Here is a 21,000-nt window from a genome sequence, read left to right on the forward strand (position 1 = left end):
TTTTTTTTTTTTTTTTGGTTGCATTAGGTCTTCATTGCTATATGCGGGCTTTCTCTAGTTGCAGTGAGTGGGGGCAACTCTTTGTTGTGGTGCACGGGCTTCTCATTGCAGTGGCTTCTCTTGTTGCAAATCATGGTCTCTAGGCACGCAGCCTCAGTAGTTGTGGTTCACGGGTTTAGTTGCTCCATGTCATGTGGGATCTTCCTGGACCAGGGTTCGAACCTGTGTCCCCTGCATTGGCAAGCAGATTCTTTAACTACTGTGCCATCAGAGAAGTCCCGTGTATGATACTTTCAATGTATTGTTGAATTCAATTTGCTAACATTTTATTGAGCATGTTCGCATCTATGTTCATCAGGGATATTGGTCTGTAATTTTATTTTTTTGTGGTGTCTTTATCTGGTTTTGGAATCAGGGTAACGTTGCCTTTGTAACATAGTTTGGAAGTGTTCCTTCCTCTTTGGTTTTTTGGAATAATTTGAGAAGGATAAGTAGTAACTCTTCTTTAAACGTTTGGTAGAATTCACCTGTGAAGCTATCTGGACCTGGACTTTGTTTTGTGGGAGTTGTTTGATTACTGATTCAATGTTGTTACTAGTAATCAGACTATTTGGATTTTTCTAGTTCTTCATGATTCAGTCTGGGAAGATTGTATGTTTCTAGGAGTTTACCCATATTTCTAGGTCTGTTTTGTTGGCATATAATTGTTCGTATTATTCTCTTATGATCTTTTGTATTTCTGCGGTGTTTGTTATAATTTCCCCTCTTTCATTTCTGATTTTATTTAGTGGCTCTTTTTTTTTCTTGGTGAATATGGCAAAAGGTTTGTCAATTTTATTTTTCTTTTCAAAGAACAAACTCTCAATTTCATTGATCTTTTCTATATTCTTTTTTAGTCTCTATTTCATGTATTTCCTCGTTGATCTTTATTATTTCCTTTCTTTTATTAATTTTGGGCTTTTCTTGTTCTTTTTCCAGTTTCTTTAAATGTACATTTAGGTTTGTTATTTGAGATTTTTCTTTTTTCTTGAGATAGACCTGTATCACTTTGAATTTCCCTCTTAGAACTGCTTTTGCTGTGTCCCATAGATTCTGGAAAGTTATGTTTCCATTTTCATTTGTCTCAGTATTTTTTTTATTTCCTCTTTGATTTCTTCATTGATCCATTGATTGGTTAGTAGTATGTTGTTTAGTCTCCATGTGTTTATTTTTCTTTCCAGTTTTCATCTTGTAGTTGATTTATAGTTTGCTGTGGTCAGAAAACATGCTTGATATGATTTCAGTCTTCTTAGATCTATGGAAACTTGCTTTGTGGCCTAGCAGGTGATCACATCTGTTAAGACCCTATTTCCAAATAAGGCTACTTTCACCAGTTCTGGGTGGACATGAATTTGGGGAGAACATTATTCAACCCAGCATACACTGTTTCTTTCTCTATGTGGTATATCTTCTTTGCTTTATTAAAATATAATATTTTTTCCTTTTATGTGCTAATTCTAAACTCCTAATTTATCCCTCTCCCAAACCCTTTCTCCTTTGGTAACCATAAGTTTGTTTTCTATGTTTGTGAGTCTGTTTCTGTTTTATAAATAAGTTCATTTGTGTCATATTTTAGATTCCACATATAAGTGATAAAATATCATATTTGTCTTTCTGTTAATACAAGATCTTTTGATATTTAAGAAGTTTAGGGACTTCCCTGGTGGTGCAGTGGTTAAGAATCTGCCTGCCAATGCAGGGGACGTGGGTTCGATCCCTGGTCCAGGAGGATCCCACATGCTGCAGAGCAACTAAGCCCCTGGGCCACAACTACTGAGCCTGTGCTCTAGAGCCCATGAGCCACAGCTACTGAGCCCACGTGCCACAACTACTGAAGCTCACATGCCTAGAAGCCATGCTTTACAACAAGAGAAGCCACTGCAGTGAGAAGCCCATGCACCACAATGAAGAGTAGCCCACGCTCACCACAACCAGGGAAAGCACCTGCGCAGCAATGAAGACCCAACACAGCCAAAAATAAATTAATTAAATTTATTTTTAAAACAAATAAATAAAAGAAGTTTATATTTTTGTTCTATGGCTACAGTAGTATTTAGTCCTTTCATAGATCCTTAATCCCCCTTTTCCTTATTTAAGCTTTTGCTATCTGATTTGTCAGTATTTTTTATTGTAGTAAAATACACATGGCATAACATTTACTATCTTAACCTTTTTTAACTGTGCAGTTCAGTGCGATCAAGTACATTCACATTGTTGTGCAACCATCACCAGCATCCATCTCCAGAACTCTTTTTGTCTTGCAACACTGAAACTTTGTACCCATTAAACAATAACTCCTCATTCCACTCTCTCCTCAGCCCCTGGCCACTACCCTTCTACTTCCTTTCTGTATGAGTTTGACTAGATACTCCTAGTACCTTATATATGTGGAACCATACAGTATTTGTCCTTTTGTGACTGATTACTTGATAGTTTGTCAGTTTTTAATGATATCCACTGATTTTCATTTATTACCTACACAGTTATGTGATTTTAATCTACTTTCCCATTTCTCCCTCCCTACTCCTCCTATTTTTGGTAGCATAATTTTTACTTTTAATGTTTATGTGCCCAAATTTCCATCCTTATTTTATTCTGAGATCTAGAATTAAATCTATGAAATATCTACCTCAGTTATTTTTATTTATTTTTTAAAATATTTATTTATTTATTTATGTGGTTGTGCTGGGTCTTAGTTGCAGCAGGCAGGCTCCTTAGTTGCAGCTTGTGGTCTACTTAGTTGCAGCTCACCAGGTCCTTAGTTGTGGCATGCAGGCTCCTTAGTTGTGACATGCGAACTCTTAGTTGCAGCATCCATGTGGGATCTAGTTCCCTGACCAGGGATCTAACCCAGGCCTCCTGCATTGGGAGCACAGAGCCCTAACCACTGTGCCACCAGGGAAGTCCCCCTACCTCAGTCATTTTTATAAAGTTTTCCCAGTACTTTCTTGGTTGGATAAAGCTCATCCACTATAGATTCCTCAGGATGGGCTCATGAGCATAGCATTTTCTGAGTTCATGCAAGTTTATAACTGTTTTTTGGTAGACTTGATACTTGAAGAACAATTTTGCTGGATATAATATACTTGCTTCACACTTTGTTTCCTTGAGTTTTTTTTTAAATGCTCTAATCTTGCCTTGATTTCTTTATTGTTCTTGAGAATTATGATGCTAGCTTAATTTGTCATCCTTAAAAGTCATTTGGTATTTTTGCCTGGTATCTCTGTGGATTTCCTTTTCTCTGTCTTTAATGTCAAGTAATTTTATTAGGATATATATTGAAATTGGTTATTCCCTTCCAATTTTTCCAGGCATAGCATGAGCCCTTTAATATGTACATTTAATTTTTCTCTTATTTCCAAAAAGTTTTCTTAGATTACAATTTTAAATATTCTGTTCCATATTTTTTTCCTTTAGCCCCTTCAATTATACATATGTTGGCATTTCTTTGCTTGTCTTTCTTTTTTTTATTTTATTTATTTTTATTTTATTTATTTATTTTCGGTATGTGGACCTCTCACTGCCGTGGCCTCTCCCACTGCGGAGCACAGGCTCCAGATGTGCAGGCTCAGCAGCCATGGCCCATGGGCCCAGCCGCTCCTTGGCATGTGGGATCCTCCTGGACCGGGGCAAGAACCCGTGTCCCCTGCATCGGCAGGCAGACTCTCAACCACTGCGCCACCAGGAAAGCCCCTACTTGTCTTTCTTTTCATTATATTTCATGTGATAACTTTTCCATGAAAATGAGAGATTAGACTGAGGAAGAAAAGAATGATTGGTCACTTGCACCTAAATTTGACATTATTTTAATTATATTGCCTACCTAGTTATATAAAGTATATTTTTGGTCTGTTGTGTTTGTCTTTGGAACTTTGACCAAAAGTTTTCATTTGATGGGAAGATAAATATCTGCATAAATTAAAGCTATTTAAATATAATGTACCCACTTTGACCTCAGGAAATTAGGCAAGATTTGAAACTATTCTTGGGCCATGGCTTGTTCTGTAATTTATTTTACTTTGATCGACTTTGTTGTCACTTCGGTAATGGGGAGTTTTTATTCTACCCCATAAAAGATAATCCAGGATAGAAAAAACTCCCTCAAGGATGAGAATAAGCAGACTAACACTAAGAAGAGGAAGTACCAGGATTTTCTGGATATTGTCCTTTCTGCTCAGGTAAATCTTTCAGATTTTGAGCCTGCTTGTATATTTAGTTAATTGTGTGGGTAGTTGGATGATTGGGGAGGAGGGAAGACAGAAGCAAAATGGATCAACTAAATTTAATGGTACTTTTGAATTGGTGGTTGGTGCTGTACAGTTTGAGATAAAAACTGATACTGCAACTCTGTCACTAGAGGGAGTCAGATAAGACTAAATTTTTTACTGATTCAACAGGATTTGGTGATTATCATAAAGATACATGGTAGTTCAGGGAAACACAGGAAAAATGAATTGCAGGCTAAGCTGATAAAATGATGAGGAGGAGGTGCTGGAAAGTCTGGATAAATCTGGCAGAATGATTGTAGGAACTCTTTGCAGGGCCTGCTTTTCTTGTCTATATTTGGTTCTCCTTTATGCTCTGGGCAAAGTGCAGCTCATAGTATATATTTGTGGAACTGAATAAAAATTAAAACTCTTATTTGATACTCAATTTTTTCCCCTAAAACCATTATTTTGATTGGGGCTCCAAACGTCTATAAATTGACATTGCATAAATATATCTCTACTATTCTTTCTAGGCTGAAAATGGCAACAGCCTCTCAGATACTGACCTATAGTCCAAGGTGAACACATTTGTGTTGGAAGGGCATGAATCCGTGACAGGAGGCATTTGCTGGCTCATCTACCACCTGGCTCTGTACCTGGAGCATCAGGAGAGATGTCGGCAAGAGATCAGGGACATCCTGGGGGACGGCTCTTCCATCACCTGGTAAGATCTGCATCCCTAAACATTTCATCCTAGTTTTCCTCCTGGGATTTTGCTTTTATTCTTTCCTCTTGGTGACTATAGTGTTTCAGGATTGCAGAAGATGTAGGTTACTATCCTCTTTTTCTAGAGGGCCCAAAATTATCCCTTTGTCTTTTGCACTCACTCATCTATAAGTTATCTATTTCATTGTTTTTCTAGTCAGTGGTGTATAAAATGTCTGATTTCTTTCTTTCACTCAGGCCCTGGTGCATTGGAAATGGGGACATGATCCCTATATTTGCATTCACAGCTTGAATGGTAGGGCTCAAGTGGAGCTCCACTTCTGAAAGACCTGAGTGAGTATCTGTATTTTTAAGCCTCATTGTAGACATTCTCTCCCATCCCCTTGTTCACTTCTCAGGATCAGCTTTGGACTTAGAACTTAGTAATAAATGATACACACTGTGTTTGAGTTTTGCAAATATAGGCTGAGTATATTTAAGTACTGAGGCACTAAAAAAAGGTGCAAGATTTGGTGTAGGTTCTGCCCTCAACAAGCTCATATTCTAGTACAGAAGGCTGGTCCCCATATAGTTGATTGCAGTATAACGTGGTGAGGGTGAAGAGAGAGATACACATTGGTGACCACAGAGATTTAGAAGACCAGCAACAAACCTGGCATTGGGCGGGGGGAGGCTCAAGAAGACTTCCTGAGAGATCTGACACTTAAGCTGCCTCTTATAGGATGGGTAGGAGTTAGCCAGGGGGAAAACATCAACTCCATTTGGCTAGACTTTGAGCTCTTCTTGCTGTTAGTGAAGCCCAGGTTATAGATTTGCCCCTCAGACATGATGTTTGCAAGGAAAACAGAGGTCCCTAATACAAGCAATGCTCTTCACCCTAGATAAATATTTCACATATCATTATTTTGCTGGTCAAAGAAGGATAGAAATGCTAACGACAACCCAGCCCAGTGACTAGGGGGAAAACACCATATTTCAAATGCAAAAGCTCAGTTAGAACATTTGTAAAGGAAAATTTGAATTTATATAGGTATAGTAGATATCTCACTTTTTGTAATGAAATACTAGTCATTTCCTACCATAAATTAAAGGTCTAAACTGTATACCACAAGATGCAGTGTTGACTAGTAAGTTTTTATTCATTCGTTGAGTTTAGAAACAAACACTGTATATCATCTCACAACATTAGATATTTTAACCTTGATTAGGGTAGATATATATACAACTCAAATATTGACCTTCTTATTCTTGTTTGATGTATGTGAAATGTGAAAATTATAAAGAAATCTTTGCAAGATGAGAAAACAAAGTCCAGAGGATCTATTAACTACCATTTATTTTAATGAGAGAAAAGTCAACAATATTATAGAGAATAAAATATGGCCTTATAGTTACACTTTTTTATATTTATCATTGTAATTTTTTTTCATTGGAGTATAGTTGCTTTACAGTGTTGTGTTAGTTTCTGCTGCACAACAAGTGAATCAGCTGTATGTATACATGTATCCCCTCCCTCTAGGGGCTCTCTCCCACTCCCCCTGCATCCCATCCATCTAGATCATCAAAGAGCACTGAGCTGAGTTCCCTGTGCTATACAGCAGGTTCCCACTAGCTATCTATTTTACACATGGTAGTGTGTATATGTCAATCTTAATGTTCCAATTCATCCCAGCCCCCCTTCCCTTACCATGTCCACACATCCGTCTTCTATGTCTGCGTCTCTATTCCTGCCTTGGAAATAGGTTCATCTGTACCATTTTTCTAGATTCTACATATATGCATTAATATACGATATTTGGTTTTTTCTTTCTGACTTACTTCAATCTGTATGACAGACTCTAACTCCAATCACGTCTCTACAAATGAACCAATTTCATTCCTTTTTAGAGGTGAATAATATTCCATTGTATATATGTGCCACATCTTCTTTATCCATTCATCTGTCTATGGACACTTAGGTTGCTTCCATGTCCTGACTATTGTAAATACTGCTGCAATGAACATTGGGGTACATGTCTCTTTTTGAATTATGGTTTTCTCAGGGTATATGCCCAGTAGTTGGATTGCTGGGTCGTATGGCAGTTCTATTTTTAGTTTTTTAAGGAACCTCCATATTGTTCTCCATAGTGGCTGTATCAATTTACATTCCCACCAACAGTGCAAGAGTGTTCCCTTTTCTCCACATCCTCTCCAGCATTTGTTGTTCATAGATTTTTTTGATAATGGCCATTCTGACCGGTGTGAGGTGATACCTCATTGAAGTTTGAATCTGCATTTCTCTGTTAATTAGTGATGCTCAGCATCTTTTCATGTGCCTCTTGGCCATGTGTATACCTTCTTTGGAGAAATGCCTATTTAGGTCTTCTGCCTATTTTTGGATTAGGTTGGTTTTTTTATGATATTGAGCTTCATGAGTTATTTGTGTATTTTGGAGATTAATCCTTTGTCAGTTGCTTCATTTGCAAATATTTTCTCCCATTAGGTCTTTCCTCCTTAGGTAGGTTTATTCCTAGATATTTTATTCTTTTTGTTGCAATGGTAAATGGGATTGTTTCCTTAATTTCTCTTTCTGATTTTTCATTGTTAGAGTATAGGAATGCAAGAGACTTCTGTGCATTACTTTTGTATCCTGCAACTTTACCAAATTCATTGATGAGCTCTAGGAGTTTTCTGGTGGCATTTTTAGGATTCTCTTTGTATAGTATCATGTCATCTGCAAACAGGGACAGTTTTACTGCTTTTCCACTTTGGATTCCTTTTATTTCTTTTTATTCTCTGATTGCCGTGCCTAGGACTTCCAAAACTATGTTGAATAATAGTGGCAATAGTGGACATCATTGTCTTGTTCCTGGTCTTAAAAGAAATGCTTTCAGTTTTTCACCATTGAGAATGATGTTTGCTGTGGGTTTGTCATATATGGCCTTTATTATGTTGAGGTAGGTTCCCTCTATGTCCACTTTCTGGAGAGTTTTTGCAATAAATGGGTGTTGAATTTTGTCAAAAGCCTTTTCTGTATCTATTGAGATGACCATATGTTTTTGATTCTTTAATTTGTTAATATGGTGTATCACATTGCTTGATTTGAGTGTATTGAAGAATCCTTGCATCCCTGTGATAAATCCCACTTGATCATGGTGTATGATCCTTTTAATGTGTTGTTTGATTCTGTTTGCTAGTATTTTGTTGAGGATTTTTGCATCTATAGTCATCAGTGATATTGGTCTGTAATTTTCTTTTTTTGTAGTATCTTTGTCTGGTTTTGGTATCAGGGTAATGGTGGCCTCATAGAATGAGTTTGAGACTGTTCCTCCCTCTGCAATTTCTTGGAAGAGTTTGAGAAGGATAGGTGTGTTAGCTCTGTTCTAGCTGTTTGACAGAATTGGCCTGTGAAGCCATCTGGTCCTGAGCTTTTGTTTGTTGGAAGATTTTAATTATAGTTTCAATTTCATTACTTGTGATTGGTCTGTTTATATTTTTTCTTTCTTCCTTGTTCAGTTTTGGAAGGTTGTACCTTTCTAAGAATTTTCTATATCTTCCTTGTTCAGTTTTGGAAGGTTGTACCTTTCTAAGAATTTTCTATATCTTCCTTGTTCAGTTTTGGAAGGTTGTACCTTTCTAAGAATTTGTCCATTTCTTCCAAGTTGTCCATTTTATTGGCAGATAGTTGCTTGTAGTAGTCTCTTATGATTCTTTGTGTTTCTGCAGTGTCAGTTGTAATTTCTCCTCTTTCATTTCTAACTTTATTGATTTGAATCCTCTCCCTTTTTTCTTGATGAATTTGGCTAAAGGTTTATCAATTTTGTTTATCTTCTCAAACAACCAAATTTTAGTTTTATTGATCTTTGCTGTTGTCTTCTTCATTCCTATTTCATTTATTTCTGCTCTGATCTTTATGACTTCTTTCCTTCTATTAACTTTGGGCTTTTTTGTTCTTCTTTCTCTAGTTGCTTTAGGTGTAAGGTTAGATTGTTTATTTGAGATTTCTCTTGTTTCTTGAGGTAAGCTTGTATAGCTATAAACTTCCCTCTTAGAACTGCTTTTGTTGCATCCCATAGGTTTTGAATTGTCGTGTTTTCACTGTCATTTGTCTCTAGGTATTTTTTGATTTCCTCTTTGATTTCTTCAGTTATCTCTTGGTTATTTAGTAACGTATTGTTTAGCCTCCATGTGTTTATATTTTTTACATTTTTTTCCCTGTAATTGATTTCTAGTCTCATAGCATTGTGGTCAGAAAAGATGCTTGATATGATTTCACTTTTCTTAAATTTACTGCAGCTTGATTTGGGACCCAAGATGTGATGTATCCTGGAGAACGTTCTGTGTGCACTTGAGAAGAAAGTGTAATCCACTGTTTATGGATGGAATGTCCTATAAATATCAATTAAATCTATCTAGTCTATTGTGTTATTTAAAGCTTGTGTTTCCTTATTAATTTCCTGTTTGGGTAATCTGTCCATTGGTGTAAGTGAGGTGTTAAAGTCCCCCACTATTATTGTGTAACTGTCAATTTCCTCTTTTATAGCTGTTAGCAGTTGCCTTATGTATTGAGGTGCTCCTATGTTGGGTGCATATATATTTATAATTGTTATATCTTCTTCTTGGATTGATCCCTTGATCATTATGTAGTGTCCTTCCTTGTTTCTTGTAACATTCCTTATTTCCTTATTTTAAAATCTACTTTAGGGCTTCCCTGGTGGCACAGTGGTTGAGAGTCTGCCTGCCGATGTAGGGGACACGGGTTCGTGTCCCGGTCTGGGAAGATCCCACATGCCGCGGAGAGGCTGAGCCTGCGCATCCGGAGCCTGTGCTCCGCAACAGTGAGAGGCCCACGTAGCGCAAAAAAAAAAAAAAAATCTACTTTATCTGATATGAGGATTGCTACTCCAGCTTTCTTTTGATTTCCATTTTCATGGAATATCTTTTTCCTTAACTGCACTTTTAGTCTGTATGTGTCCCTAGGTCTGAAGTGGGTCTCCTGTAGAAAGCATATATGTGGGTCTTGTTTTTGTATCCATTCAACAAGCCTATATCTTTTGGTTGGAGGATTTAATCCATTCACATTTAAGGTAATTATCAATATGTATGTTACTATTACCATTTTCTTAATTGTTTTGGGTTTGTTTTTGCTGAGTGGTGCCTACTGCTGAGCCCTCTCTTTCTAGGCAGGTACAGTTATGTTGGAGCATGCACTTGCTCCAAGAAAGACTTTAGTCATTGTTAACAGAAGCACTGACACCAAATCTAAGTGCCTCTCCACAATGACCAAGTGGCAATCATCTTTCTCTTACACTGTCACTGCTGATTAAGATTGCCTTTCATGAAAATTTAATTTGTCCTCTTTTCTTCAGCATTTTTTTAATTTCTGAAAAAACATTGTATTCAGGAAAGACTTTATATACATCAAAAGAAGCTGCACCTATAATATAGCTAACAATATAAAGATTATAAGATTCTCAGCTACCTATTTTATCTAATCCAACAGAAAAATACAAATTAATTCAATGACTAATAAACAACAGAGTGAAAACAATGACTCTGAAAGGAATCTTGCTTTAAGTGTCTATCAGCCTCAAAAGGTGACTAAAGCAAGACATCTGAATAAAGATTTCTTTAAATATTAAGTACATAATTCCAAAACTTTTTTAAAAAATATCATATTTCAGTAGTAGCCATCTTTCACTACATTTCAAATTTGTATTCTCTCATTTCTTAACAAGGAAGACAGGGGTATTCACACAGATATATCACCGCAAACTTAAGAAAATATTTAAGCATCCATACACTCTGTGTGCATTAACCTGCTGGTTAGTTGAAACAAAGGGTGGGATGGAATTTTCAGTTGCATTTTGGACAAATGAAAATGATTCGTGTGGTCACGCACGGTAGTCCACGGCTGGATGATATGACAGACTTAAATTCTGGTCTGTACAATATCACAGTGATAAACAAGATATCACAGAGATACGTTATTCAAGGAAGTTTGAAAAAACATTTACTTTCCTGTTTTATTTCAATTTGGTTAAAGTGTTTAAAAATGTAAGCATGTGATAGTTTGCAGGATCCTGGTACAACACAATCTCCCACTTCTATTTATAAATATTATCTTCTCTTTATATTACTTACATTTTGTAACAAAAAAGAGATTGGTTTAAATTTTAAAAACAAAACAAAACAAAACATAAAAACCCAACCCTGGAGGCCCAGGTCTGAGCTCTGCCCTCACCTTCACCCTCACCTAGGTGGGCGGTGCAAGCCTCCCTGACCAGGCTGGGTGCTCAGGGGAGGTCAGCCACCTTCAGGGACAGTCAGCAATCCAGAAGCCGCTGCACCATGAGTGTCTCTGCGCTGAGCACCCCCAGAGCCCTGGGCGGTGTCTCGGGGCTCCTGCAGGCGGCCTCCCTGCTCGGCCTGGTTCTGCTTCTGCTCAAGGCAGCACAGCTCTACCTGCGCAGACAGTGGCTGCTCAAGGCCCTCCAGCAGTTCCCGTCTCCTCCTTCCCACTGGCTCTATGGGCACATGCAGGAGGTAGGATGGAGTGGGACGGGGAAGTGGGAGGGCAGGGAGGCTGGTCAGCACGCCCATGGGACGAAGCCTTGCTGTGGGGCGAGCACGTGGCCTCACAAAAGGACCCAGCTTACCTCTCAGGTCTTGGCTCCTCATCCCAGTCCGGGGAGCTCCCTCCCTCCCAGGACCCCGTGCTGCTGTCCTCGGGTCTGTCAGACACTCCTCCTTAGGGAGATCTGCAGGCTGTCCTGGCAGCCCTGCACTTTGAGGACAGTGGCTCTTCCTTCCTGAGTCTCCCCCGTCTCCAGGCTGAGCAGCTTCAGCTGTTCTCATAGAACAGGCTTCTAGATGCTTCCCTGCCCCATCCTCTCTGCCTGGCCCTGAGCTTGCCTGGGAGCACAGACATCAGTCTGATGGATGCTGCCCTGTGGGCTCACTGTCCATGGAGATGACAGACAGGAATCTAGGAAGATGTCAGGTCACAGGAAAAGAGACCCACCTGCTGGGTGGGGGGTTACGTCAGCTGTAGGGACAAACTGGCTCATTTTAAGACTGAGGAATTTTCCAGTCTCCTGATTTCAGTACTTAAACCCTGACAAGTTGCTGGCACACATGAGCAAGTTTCCCAGGATGGTGCCAGGTAAGGAGAACTGACATTTGAGTTGCACCATCCACAGGGTGAGGTCACCCGCCTGGTGTCCTCCCTCACTGGACTATGTGCTCTCGGAACCGAGCGTGAAATCCCCCTCACCCCCTGCACCCTGCACAGAGCCTGCGCAGAGGGCTGCCAGTCCAATGTGTGGAGGGACAGGAAGGAGGGAAGGAGCGGCTTGCAGGCTGGGGAGGGGCAGCACCTACCCACCCAGCACTGGCAGCACTAGCCTGGGCGGCGGGGGGCTCAGAGCAAAGTCAGGGGCCACGTGGAGAGGGGCTCATCAAGGGTTTGTGGACTGAACAAATGCTGGGAGAAAATCAGGGGTTGCAGAGAGCTGAGGCCTCCCTTTCTCTGCAGCATGATTAGAGCAGAGTGGAGCCAAAGACAGGAACCGGAAACACCCCGAGCCCCATGTGGGCTGGCCCAGTACCTCTCTCCCCTCTCCTTCCTAATCTCCTGCACCCCAGGTTACTCAGCATCCTCTCCGCCTGCCTGGGCATTCTGGCCTCTGGGACTCTGCTCCCATGTGCCCTCTACCTGGAATGATCTTGTCCCTCATATGTCTGTCTACAATGGCCCAACCCCAAGCCACCTCCTCCAAGATGTCTTTCTGGGTCTCCAGGAGCGGAGGGGACAACCCTTTTTCCCTTGCCTGTCCTTCTCATAAGGCAGTGCTAACCGGTTTCAGCTAGTTTTGTCTGCAGTGTCATAGTTGTGAGCTCCTTCTGGGAGAGCCTGCCTCTGGTTCATCTTTGTAACCTGAGAACATCTGGGTAAATGATGACTGAACGAATGAATACATGCATGAAAAAGAGCTTTCTAACGTCCAGGTCCGAGTTAGGGCCCCTTCCCAAAAGCTTCCCCAGAGGCTTGGTCTTCCCTCCATCACATATTCATGAGCCCCTAGGGTTGTCATGTCCTCAATCTCGCTGTCTCCTCCTGGAGGCTCCAAACAGACAAGCATCTACAGCCACATCCTAATTCAGTGCCTTAAACCAGTGCCTGGCACATAGTAAATGCTCAGTAAATACGTGCTCAGTGAAGGAACCCATCCCACAGTAGGCAAGTTGCCTCAGAGCTGGTGAGTCCTGATGGTAGAAGGATGCAGACAGAGATTAGATACTAAAGTGGCAGATCGTTGCTTTGAGTTACACAGAAGCCGTTGAATTAAAGACGAGGTGACTGCATGGAACATGCCTAGGACCAAATGTTGACGAGAAATCCAGAGGTGATAAAATGAAGCTGAATCTGCAAGGTTAAGGAGAGGCAGTTGCTCTGTGGCAAAGAGGAGGGGCACACCAGGTAGAGGAAAGAACCTAGGCAGAGGCTTAGAAGTGTGAGCAGGTGGGGCCAGTGCAAGGCGCATAGGCAGCAGCATCTTCACCAGCCCAGCAGGAGGCAAGAATGGAGAGGGTAAAGCCAGAAAGCAAGGGCCTTTGTGGTCCACACTGAGGAGTTTCAAGAGACTCCTCTAGGCGGTGGGAAGTGCACACAAGTTTCTGGACACTGGTAAGTGAAAATGGGATAAAATAATCCACATATCAAAACCTTTGTTCAATACCATTTCCATGTATACATCCAGAATCTGTGTACACACTCAATATGTGAAATAATATGATACACACATATTTTAGCATTTAATTTTTTTCACTTAGCCATATACATCCCAAAAACTCTTTCAAATTAACATTTATATGTATGCTGAGATACTATTGAAAATATAAAATAAGTATGACAAAATGAAATGAATGTATGCATTTAATTTTAAACATATAATCTATCTTATTCCCTAAATAAACAAAATTATACAACAAAACTGCTTACCAAGTGACACGAATTATCATAAACTGCTCACGCAAATGTTGTACGAATCACTTCCCAAAGTTTTCTACGGCTGGGGGTAAACCCCTGATGTAAGTTTCTGTAGGCAGTTTGTAGTGGTGGCCCATAAATCTACCCGACAAGGGGACAGAATGTGGTCTTAGGACAAAGGTGGACAGCCAGCAGGTCTGGGGCAGAGCCCAGGTCAGAAGAAATAGTTCCAAACTCCTAATTCTGCTGATCGATCCAGAACGATCTCCCTGTACTCATCCTGCCCTTCACCCCCACTCCAGCACTGGAACTCAGAGAAGGGTTTTATTGATTTATCTTTCCCTTGGGGACAGTTCCAAGAGGAGACCAAGCTGCAACCCCTACTGAAGTGGGTAGAGAAATACCCAAGCGCCTGTGCTCGCTGGCTGTGGGGGACGAAAGCCCTGGTGTTGATCTATGACCCTGACTACAAAAGGTGGTCCTGGGGAGATCAGGTGAGAGGGAAACCCACATCCCAGCAGGAGAAAATCTTCCCTCTTGGGTACATGGCCCTGGATCTGTGAAATTCCAGAAGAAATTGGCACTTCAGCCATCAATACCTGGCTCCCTACCAGCCATCCTTGCAGCCCACAAGCCAGACTAAGGCCAACATTACTCACTTACAGTGAATGCTTAAACACCTGGGTGGGGCTGGCTTCTCTTTTCTGTCTTACTTTCTTTCTTGTTTTAACCCAACTGAGATGACCCCAGGTCTGGAAGACAATTCCCTGTCCACACTGAGGTAGGTTTGGCACCTCTCACTGTTGCCTGTCCTGGGTCATGAAATGGCCAAACCACCACAAACTGTAGGAAAACCACAGGCTCCTTTCTTACTCTGTGGCGCTGAGCAGAGCCTATCTTTCTTGCCGATTCACCGTCTTAGTCCTGTGGGTGTTCTGCTGCTGGGACACTGAGTCTGCCTTCCTGGGCCCACAGTGACCATGAGGACAGAGAGAGTCAGGGATGGGAGGCAAGAGGGAGGTGGCTTGAGACAGACTGCCGGCTGACCAGCATCAGGAACGGAAGGTGCCACAGCTGCTCTGGGGGCTGCCTGCCTTGTTCGGTGCCCTCCACTTCCCTTCCTTCCCTTTCAGACCCAAAGTCTCACGATTCCTACAGAATGCTGATTCCCTGGATTGGTAAGTACATTTAAATACAACTGCAGTCCACCCACCAGTTAGGTTTACCAAGAGCTACCTCTTTGGTTAATGGAGAACAATGGGTACCAGGTACCCTGTCACCACCTCATCTCTCAGTCAAGCCTCATTTCTCTCCTTCCAGTGAAACTCTCACCCTTTGTAATGGTGCTGAGAGCCCTCCTGAAGCTCAGCCTCTTCTTCATCACTTCTCAGTCCTCTGCGATATTCTCAGCCTGACTATTAACTAATTCCTTCTATCACCTGCCCCCCCCACTCTTCTTCAACCTCTGTCTCACAGCTGTCATAATCACATCCTATGGACCAGCCATTTTTGAAATTCACATTCCTGAACTGTACTGGCCTTTCCTACCTTTGCCCATGGTGTGGTCTCTCCTGACACCCTTGGTTCCTCCCAAGTTGTGCCCAGTCGTCCCTCTGATCCAGGCTCCCCGACCCACACACACACCCATCTGTGGCCCAGGGAATGGTTTGCTCGTGTTGGAGGGGCAGATGTGGTTCCAGCACCGGCAGATGCTGACCCCAGCCTTCCACTACGACATCCTGAAGCCCTACGTGGGTCTCATGGCCGACTCTGTCCGAGTGATGCTGGTGAGTCTATCCCTCGTCACCTGGACACACTCATATCCAGCACTGCTGACAAAGTCCACTCTCAGACACTTGTGTCCCTCAGACGTCCATCAGACACAGCCCTCAGAACGATGCATTCAGAACTTACTAGGAGACAGGGCTCTCCAAGAACGGATGGGACCAAGGCACCACCTTGGATCCGCACTTTAGTCATCGATAAGGGAAAGGGGGGCCATGGTATATTCAGGATCCACTCTCCTCCCAACTCCATGTCTTCAACGCAGTGGACTAGATCAAGGGTTATTCCCCTTGACAGCAGGGCAAGCTGCCCCTGGCTGGGCTGGGCAATGACACCTTCGGGGGAATAGTGGACATCCCAGGATGTCACTCAGGTAGGCTCTGGCCTGGGGCCCAGAGCTTCTGCATGGAATTGAGCCACTCACTGGAGGAAATGAGGCCAGGTCTACATGCACAGATCTGGGTCTTGACAAGCATCACCTCTGATCCAGACTGGGTACCACCTGATCTCAGCTAACACTGGATGAATGAAAGGAATTGAAGTCTATCATGCCCCCTCCTAGGAGCCCCAATAGAGCCCCTTATGCTTTTACTTTACTTGAAATATTTGCTTACTAGTGTTGAACCTGGTCTGTCCAGTTCTGATCACAGAACCCCTAAGTTTCCCCCTCCGTCCCATAAAAAAGTATGGTTTCTGGTCTGCCACAAGGTGGTCATCATCATACTCTATTCTTAAAATTCAAAACTAATTCAGAATATTATGAGAGAACATGATTAATTATATAATAAACGATTCTGAGAAAATAGACGTCACATTACACATGTGTGATACAGCCTTAAATTGCTAAAACACATCTGCTTAGAAAGAGAGGAAGTCTCATCCGAAGATTTAGAGAGACAGAGAGAGAGCCCGGCCTTGTCAGCACAGGCCTTCTGGGGGAGCAGAGCAGGGTCAATGTCCCCTCCCACCACAGGACAAATGGGAGGGGCTCATCAACCCAGACTCACATCTGGAGGTCCTTGGACACGTCTCCTTGATGACCCTGGACACCATCATGAAGTGCGCCTTCGGCCACCAGGGCAGCATCCAGACAGACAGGTCAGTGACAACCCTTCAACGGCAGGGCAGGGTCCTTGTTCTCACCAGCTGGGGAGGACTTACCTGAGATGCAGTTAGGGCAGCGTGGATGCTTATGAGCTCTAAAAGCAACATTCTGCAGAGAGACATGGACCATGGTCAAATCCTTGATCCTGGCAAATGGAGAGGCCTGGCCACTCAGGCCACTTGTAAAGGACAGAGGGTCTCCTGGGCTGTGAGGCAGAAATGACAAAGCCTCAGTGCTGCCTGTCCCCACTGACTGAGGAATCCCCACCCGGAGCCCCACTCCGTCTCCAGGTCAGAGGCTCCCTCCACTCCAGTCTCCTCTGCATCCTCTCCCTTCAGAAACATCCAGTCCAACATCCAGGCCATCAGGGAATCTCAAAAATCTGATTTTTTCCCAAGTGAGGAATCTCTCCCACCAGAACGACATCATCTACAGGCTGACTCCTGAAGGCCGCTGGAGCCACCGCGCCTGCCAGCTGGCCCATCAACACACAGGTTCTGCTCCTCCTTCTGGGCGGCTCCTCCCCTGGCCTTGACCCCGCAGGCACAGCCCAGACTCCTGCTTCCTCTTCAGGGGCTGGCACACACCCACACTGGGTACTTCCCTGGTGCAGGGGTTGGGAACCGAGACGTCAGGGTGTCAGGTGAGGTGCAAGGAGATACATGTGTCACCACATTGCTGACGGTGGAATGAGACCCCCTCCCAGCATCATTCAGGCAGAGCCTCTGTGGGCTGTGCTATTGAGGGGATTCCCGACCTGGATCCGACGATGCTGCAGCTCTCTGCCCTGACATGTGCGCCCATTCCCACCCTCGTCCTCATCCACCTGGTACCCAGATTGGGCCTGAGGGGCAGATAGGGCTACGGTGGGTGCTGCATGTGTTTCCCCAGAGCCCTCAGCTCTGCCTGGGAACCACTGTTCTGGGACAGATGGAGTGATCCAGCTGAGGAAGGCTCACCTGCAGAAGGAGCGAGAGCTGGAGAAGGTGAGGAGCAAGAGGCACCTGGATTTCCTGGACATCCTCCTCTTCGCCAGAGTGAGTGTGGGCAGGAGAGGCCTGAGGCTTTGCCCAGAAGCACAGAGGAAGGGCAGACCCTGCACTCCCCCTGCCTCCGCAGATGGAGAACGGGAGCAGCTTGTCTGACAGGGAGCTCCGTGCCGAAGTGTTCGAGGGTCACGACACCACAGCCAGTGGCATCTCCTGGACCTTCTATGCTCTGACCTCCCACCCTGAGCATCAGCAGAGGTGCCGGGAAGAGATCCAGAGCCTCCTGGGGGATGGCGCATCCATCACCTGGTGAGTGCCCAACAGACGGGAGAACCTTGCCCCTTCAGCCAGTGGAGAACCCCTGGTTGTCCGGCCCCACTTGCCCTCAGATGGGCTTCCCTTCAGGGACCACCTGGATCAGATGCCCTACATCACCATATGCATCAAGGAGGCACTGTGACTCTATCCACCAGTGCCACTCATTCTCAGAGATCTGAGCAAGCCCATCACCTTCCCTGTTGGACCCTCCTTACCTGCAAGTATGAGCTTCACCCACACCCACTAAACTAAGCACTCTGCAAAACCACATAGAAGATCAGAAATCCACATGGGCTTGCCAAGTTCCAGGATGACATGACTATTATCTCCGCCTCAAGATAATTAATATTTACTCTGTGGTTTGGACGACTTTTGAAAAATGCTTGACACAGAAATTGAACCAACAAAAGTTCAATAAGCAAATGTCAGTTCCTGAATGTGCTTATAATGGAGGGCTAAAATTCTAATTCCTTGAGACATGAAGGCTTAAGAGAGAAGCAGACAGAAACAGGTGGACATGTGGTTCTTTCCATATGGGGTCTAAGTAAAGGAGCGAGCTCAGGGAGTCCATTGTCATGGGTCAGTTGGTCCAGTCTCTGGGGAGCCCTCAGGTGGATGGCAGAGAGCAGCTGATGATCAGGTCTGAGAGCCCTGCCATGGTTGGAGGCCACCCACTGGCTCACGCAGTGGGGGTGAATCCCAGCCCTGCCACCCCCTCTCTCTGGGATCACAGACACGTCCCTCAACCTCTTGGAGGCTCAGGTGCCTCATCTACACGTGGGGATAGGAGTGCCTTCCTTGAGGGCTGCTGCGAGGATTAGATGAGTTAATGCACAGCCCCGAGGGCTCATGATGGCGCCTGATAACTGTGAGTTTTCATGTGAGGCGATCCTCATACTAAGCCTCCAATTCTCTTCCTTCTCAGTCCTGGCCAGGGTTACCTGCTCCTAATCTGTGCTCATGTTCTTTGTCACCGCCACCCCACCTGTCTTGCAAGAGCACCATTTCATTCAGAGTGATGGAGGGTAGCTCTCATGGTGGCTCCTGGGCCTTTTGTGCACATTGCCCCTGTTGCCATGGGTACCATCAATCTTCTCTCTCTCCTCCCTGCCCCAAGGTATCCCACTCTCCCTCTCCTTTTCTGGGTTTCACCACAGCCCGAAGGTGTGGCCGAAACCAGAGGTATGATGGCCATGGGAGGAGGGGATGGGATGCTCCCTCCAGACCGGCACCTTCCCTGCTACCCCTCGGGAATTCTTGTCCCCTGGTGGATTGGTGCAAGGAGCTTGACCCCAACTGCCCTGGCCCTGGTGCTCTCTCTGCAGGTGTTTGACCCATCCCGGTTTGCACCGGGTTCTGATCGACACAGCCATGCTTTCCTGCCCTTCTCAGGAGGATCCAGGTGAGGCCTTCTGTACCTGGGCAGCCAGGTGTCACTGGGTGCTACCTGATGTGTGTGACTGTCTACATTCATATGTGGTGTGTGCAGTTATGTCCCTGTATGTTGACGTTTCGAGAAGGAGGTGTGTGTCCCCATGTACAAGAAAGCCTTCAGGGCACGCCACAGAGATCTTGACCTCCTGACTTCCGCAACGACTAGCCACATTTCCATGGCCGTGGCCTCTCCAAAGTATTCCAGGGTTTTCCTCATTTTAGGTGTGTGACTTTTCAGCATTAGAATTTTCCATGAAACTTAAACTTCAGATGTTTGCTTTTCCCAAGTATCAGTCATCTTAGAAGGTGGTTTTCTCTCTTGGCACATTTCTAGTCCAGTCCACTGTCTTTTTTACTTAATTTACCAATCCACCTCTCACTGTATCAGCAGTCGTGTTTGCATGGGTTTGGATTTCCAGCTGCATTCCTTGTCCTGAGGTTTCAAGCCATGTATGTGATCAGTTACAGTTTCTGCTGTTTGAAGAAAGTTACACAGCAGTGTGTATTCTCTATCTCTGCAGTTGAAGCCAACAAAGTCATGACTGCTTATTAATATAAACAAGACACCTTTTCTAGTTGCCATAATTCTTTATATATAGCGGGGATTATATACCATAGTCCAAGAATCTACAGAGTCTAACACTGGCAAAAAGGCATAAAATTAAAGGCAATCAAGTGCTTTTGAAAGAAAACTCACTATTTTGTAATTGACACATGCATTCGAGAAGTTTGTGGCATGTAAAATATAAAGGACACTTGAAATAGCTGTTAAGCTGGATGATTCACTCCAAAATGACTCCTGTGAAAATCTTCAACAGTATAGGTCCCCTGCTGAAATAGTAACTTCCATAACTTAGTAACGACTTAGTAAAACAAGTTTTTCTGAATCTATAATTCTGTGAAATTTTCAGTTGGTGAATCAACCTTCACAGAACAGGCTTGAAGCAAACATGCTTCCAGAATTGGCTCTGGGATTTGGTTTCTGCCAGAGACCTTCTCCTCTGTAGACACTGGCTGCACATCATGTCGCTGCCACTAGAGGACAGCAGGTACACGGCAACTCAATTCCTAGGTCAGAATAAACATTTAATTTTATTCCAATTTTTTTTTCAATTCAATTAACTTTGTTCAAATAGAAAGCTATTTATTAAGCCTGCCTCTGTGTGCCAAGTCATGTATTAGGAGATGGGAACCCAGAAACGTAAGGCACTTTCCCTGCTTCCAAGAGTGCACGGTCAAGAAACCACTACCGCTATTCAAGACAGACATGCGACGTTTCCATAGTGTAGTGGTCAGTACGTTTGCCTTACAAGACAGACATCGTGCACTCATCCACTCTTTCACTCGTTCATTCATTCACTGAGCAGATTGTGGAATGTTCCATGTTCCTGGCACTGTCTGGTCACCGGACGGTGATGTGTTCTT

The 21,000-nt window shown here is 43.6% G+C and overlaps 2 protein-coding genes across 2 annotated transcripts in view; both read left to right on the forward strand.

Annotated features, from left to right (window-relative positions):
• The first annotated feature begins 11,269 nt into the window (after positions 1-11,269).
• Positions 11,270-19,637, forward strand: LOC112395849 (cytochrome P450 4A11-like). Its single transcript, XM_024739260.1, is given in 13 exon segments — positions 11,270-11,498; positions 14,298-14,412; positions 14,415-14,438; positions 15,078-15,122; positions 15,604-15,731; positions 16,703-16,827; positions 17,173-17,200; positions 17,202-17,328; positions 17,765-17,871; positions 17,954-18,132; positions 18,229-18,362; positions 19,259-19,323; positions 19,467-19,637. Coding segments are annotated over 13 exon segments (1,353 nt in total). The 5' UTR covers positions 11,270-11,303; the 3' UTR covers positions 19,548-19,637.
• LOC112395850 (cytochrome P450 4A11-like) overlaps positions 14,401-21,000 on the forward strand; it is a 31,200-nt gene continuing 24,600 nt past the window's right edge. The window contains exons 1-2 of the mRNA XM_024739261.1: positions 14,401-14,438; positions 15,078-15,122. Of these exons, the coding sequence (XP_024595029.1) occupies positions 15,104-15,122 (19 nt within the window). The 5' untranslated portion in view covers positions 14,401-14,438; positions 15,078-15,103. The remainder of the gene's footprint in view (positions 14,439-15,077; positions 15,123-21,000) is intronic.

Source organism: Neophocaena asiaeorientalis, unplaced genomic scaffold, assembly GCF_003031525.2.
Source record: "Neophocaena asiaeorientalis asiaeorientalis breed wild unplaced genomic scaffold, Neophocaena_asiaeorientalis_V1.1 scaffold138, whole genome shotgun sequence".
In the NCBI taxonomy this organism is placed as follows: domain Eukaryota; kingdom Metazoa; phylum Chordata; class Mammalia; order Artiodactyla; family Phocoenidae; genus Neophocaena; species Neophocaena asiaeorientalis.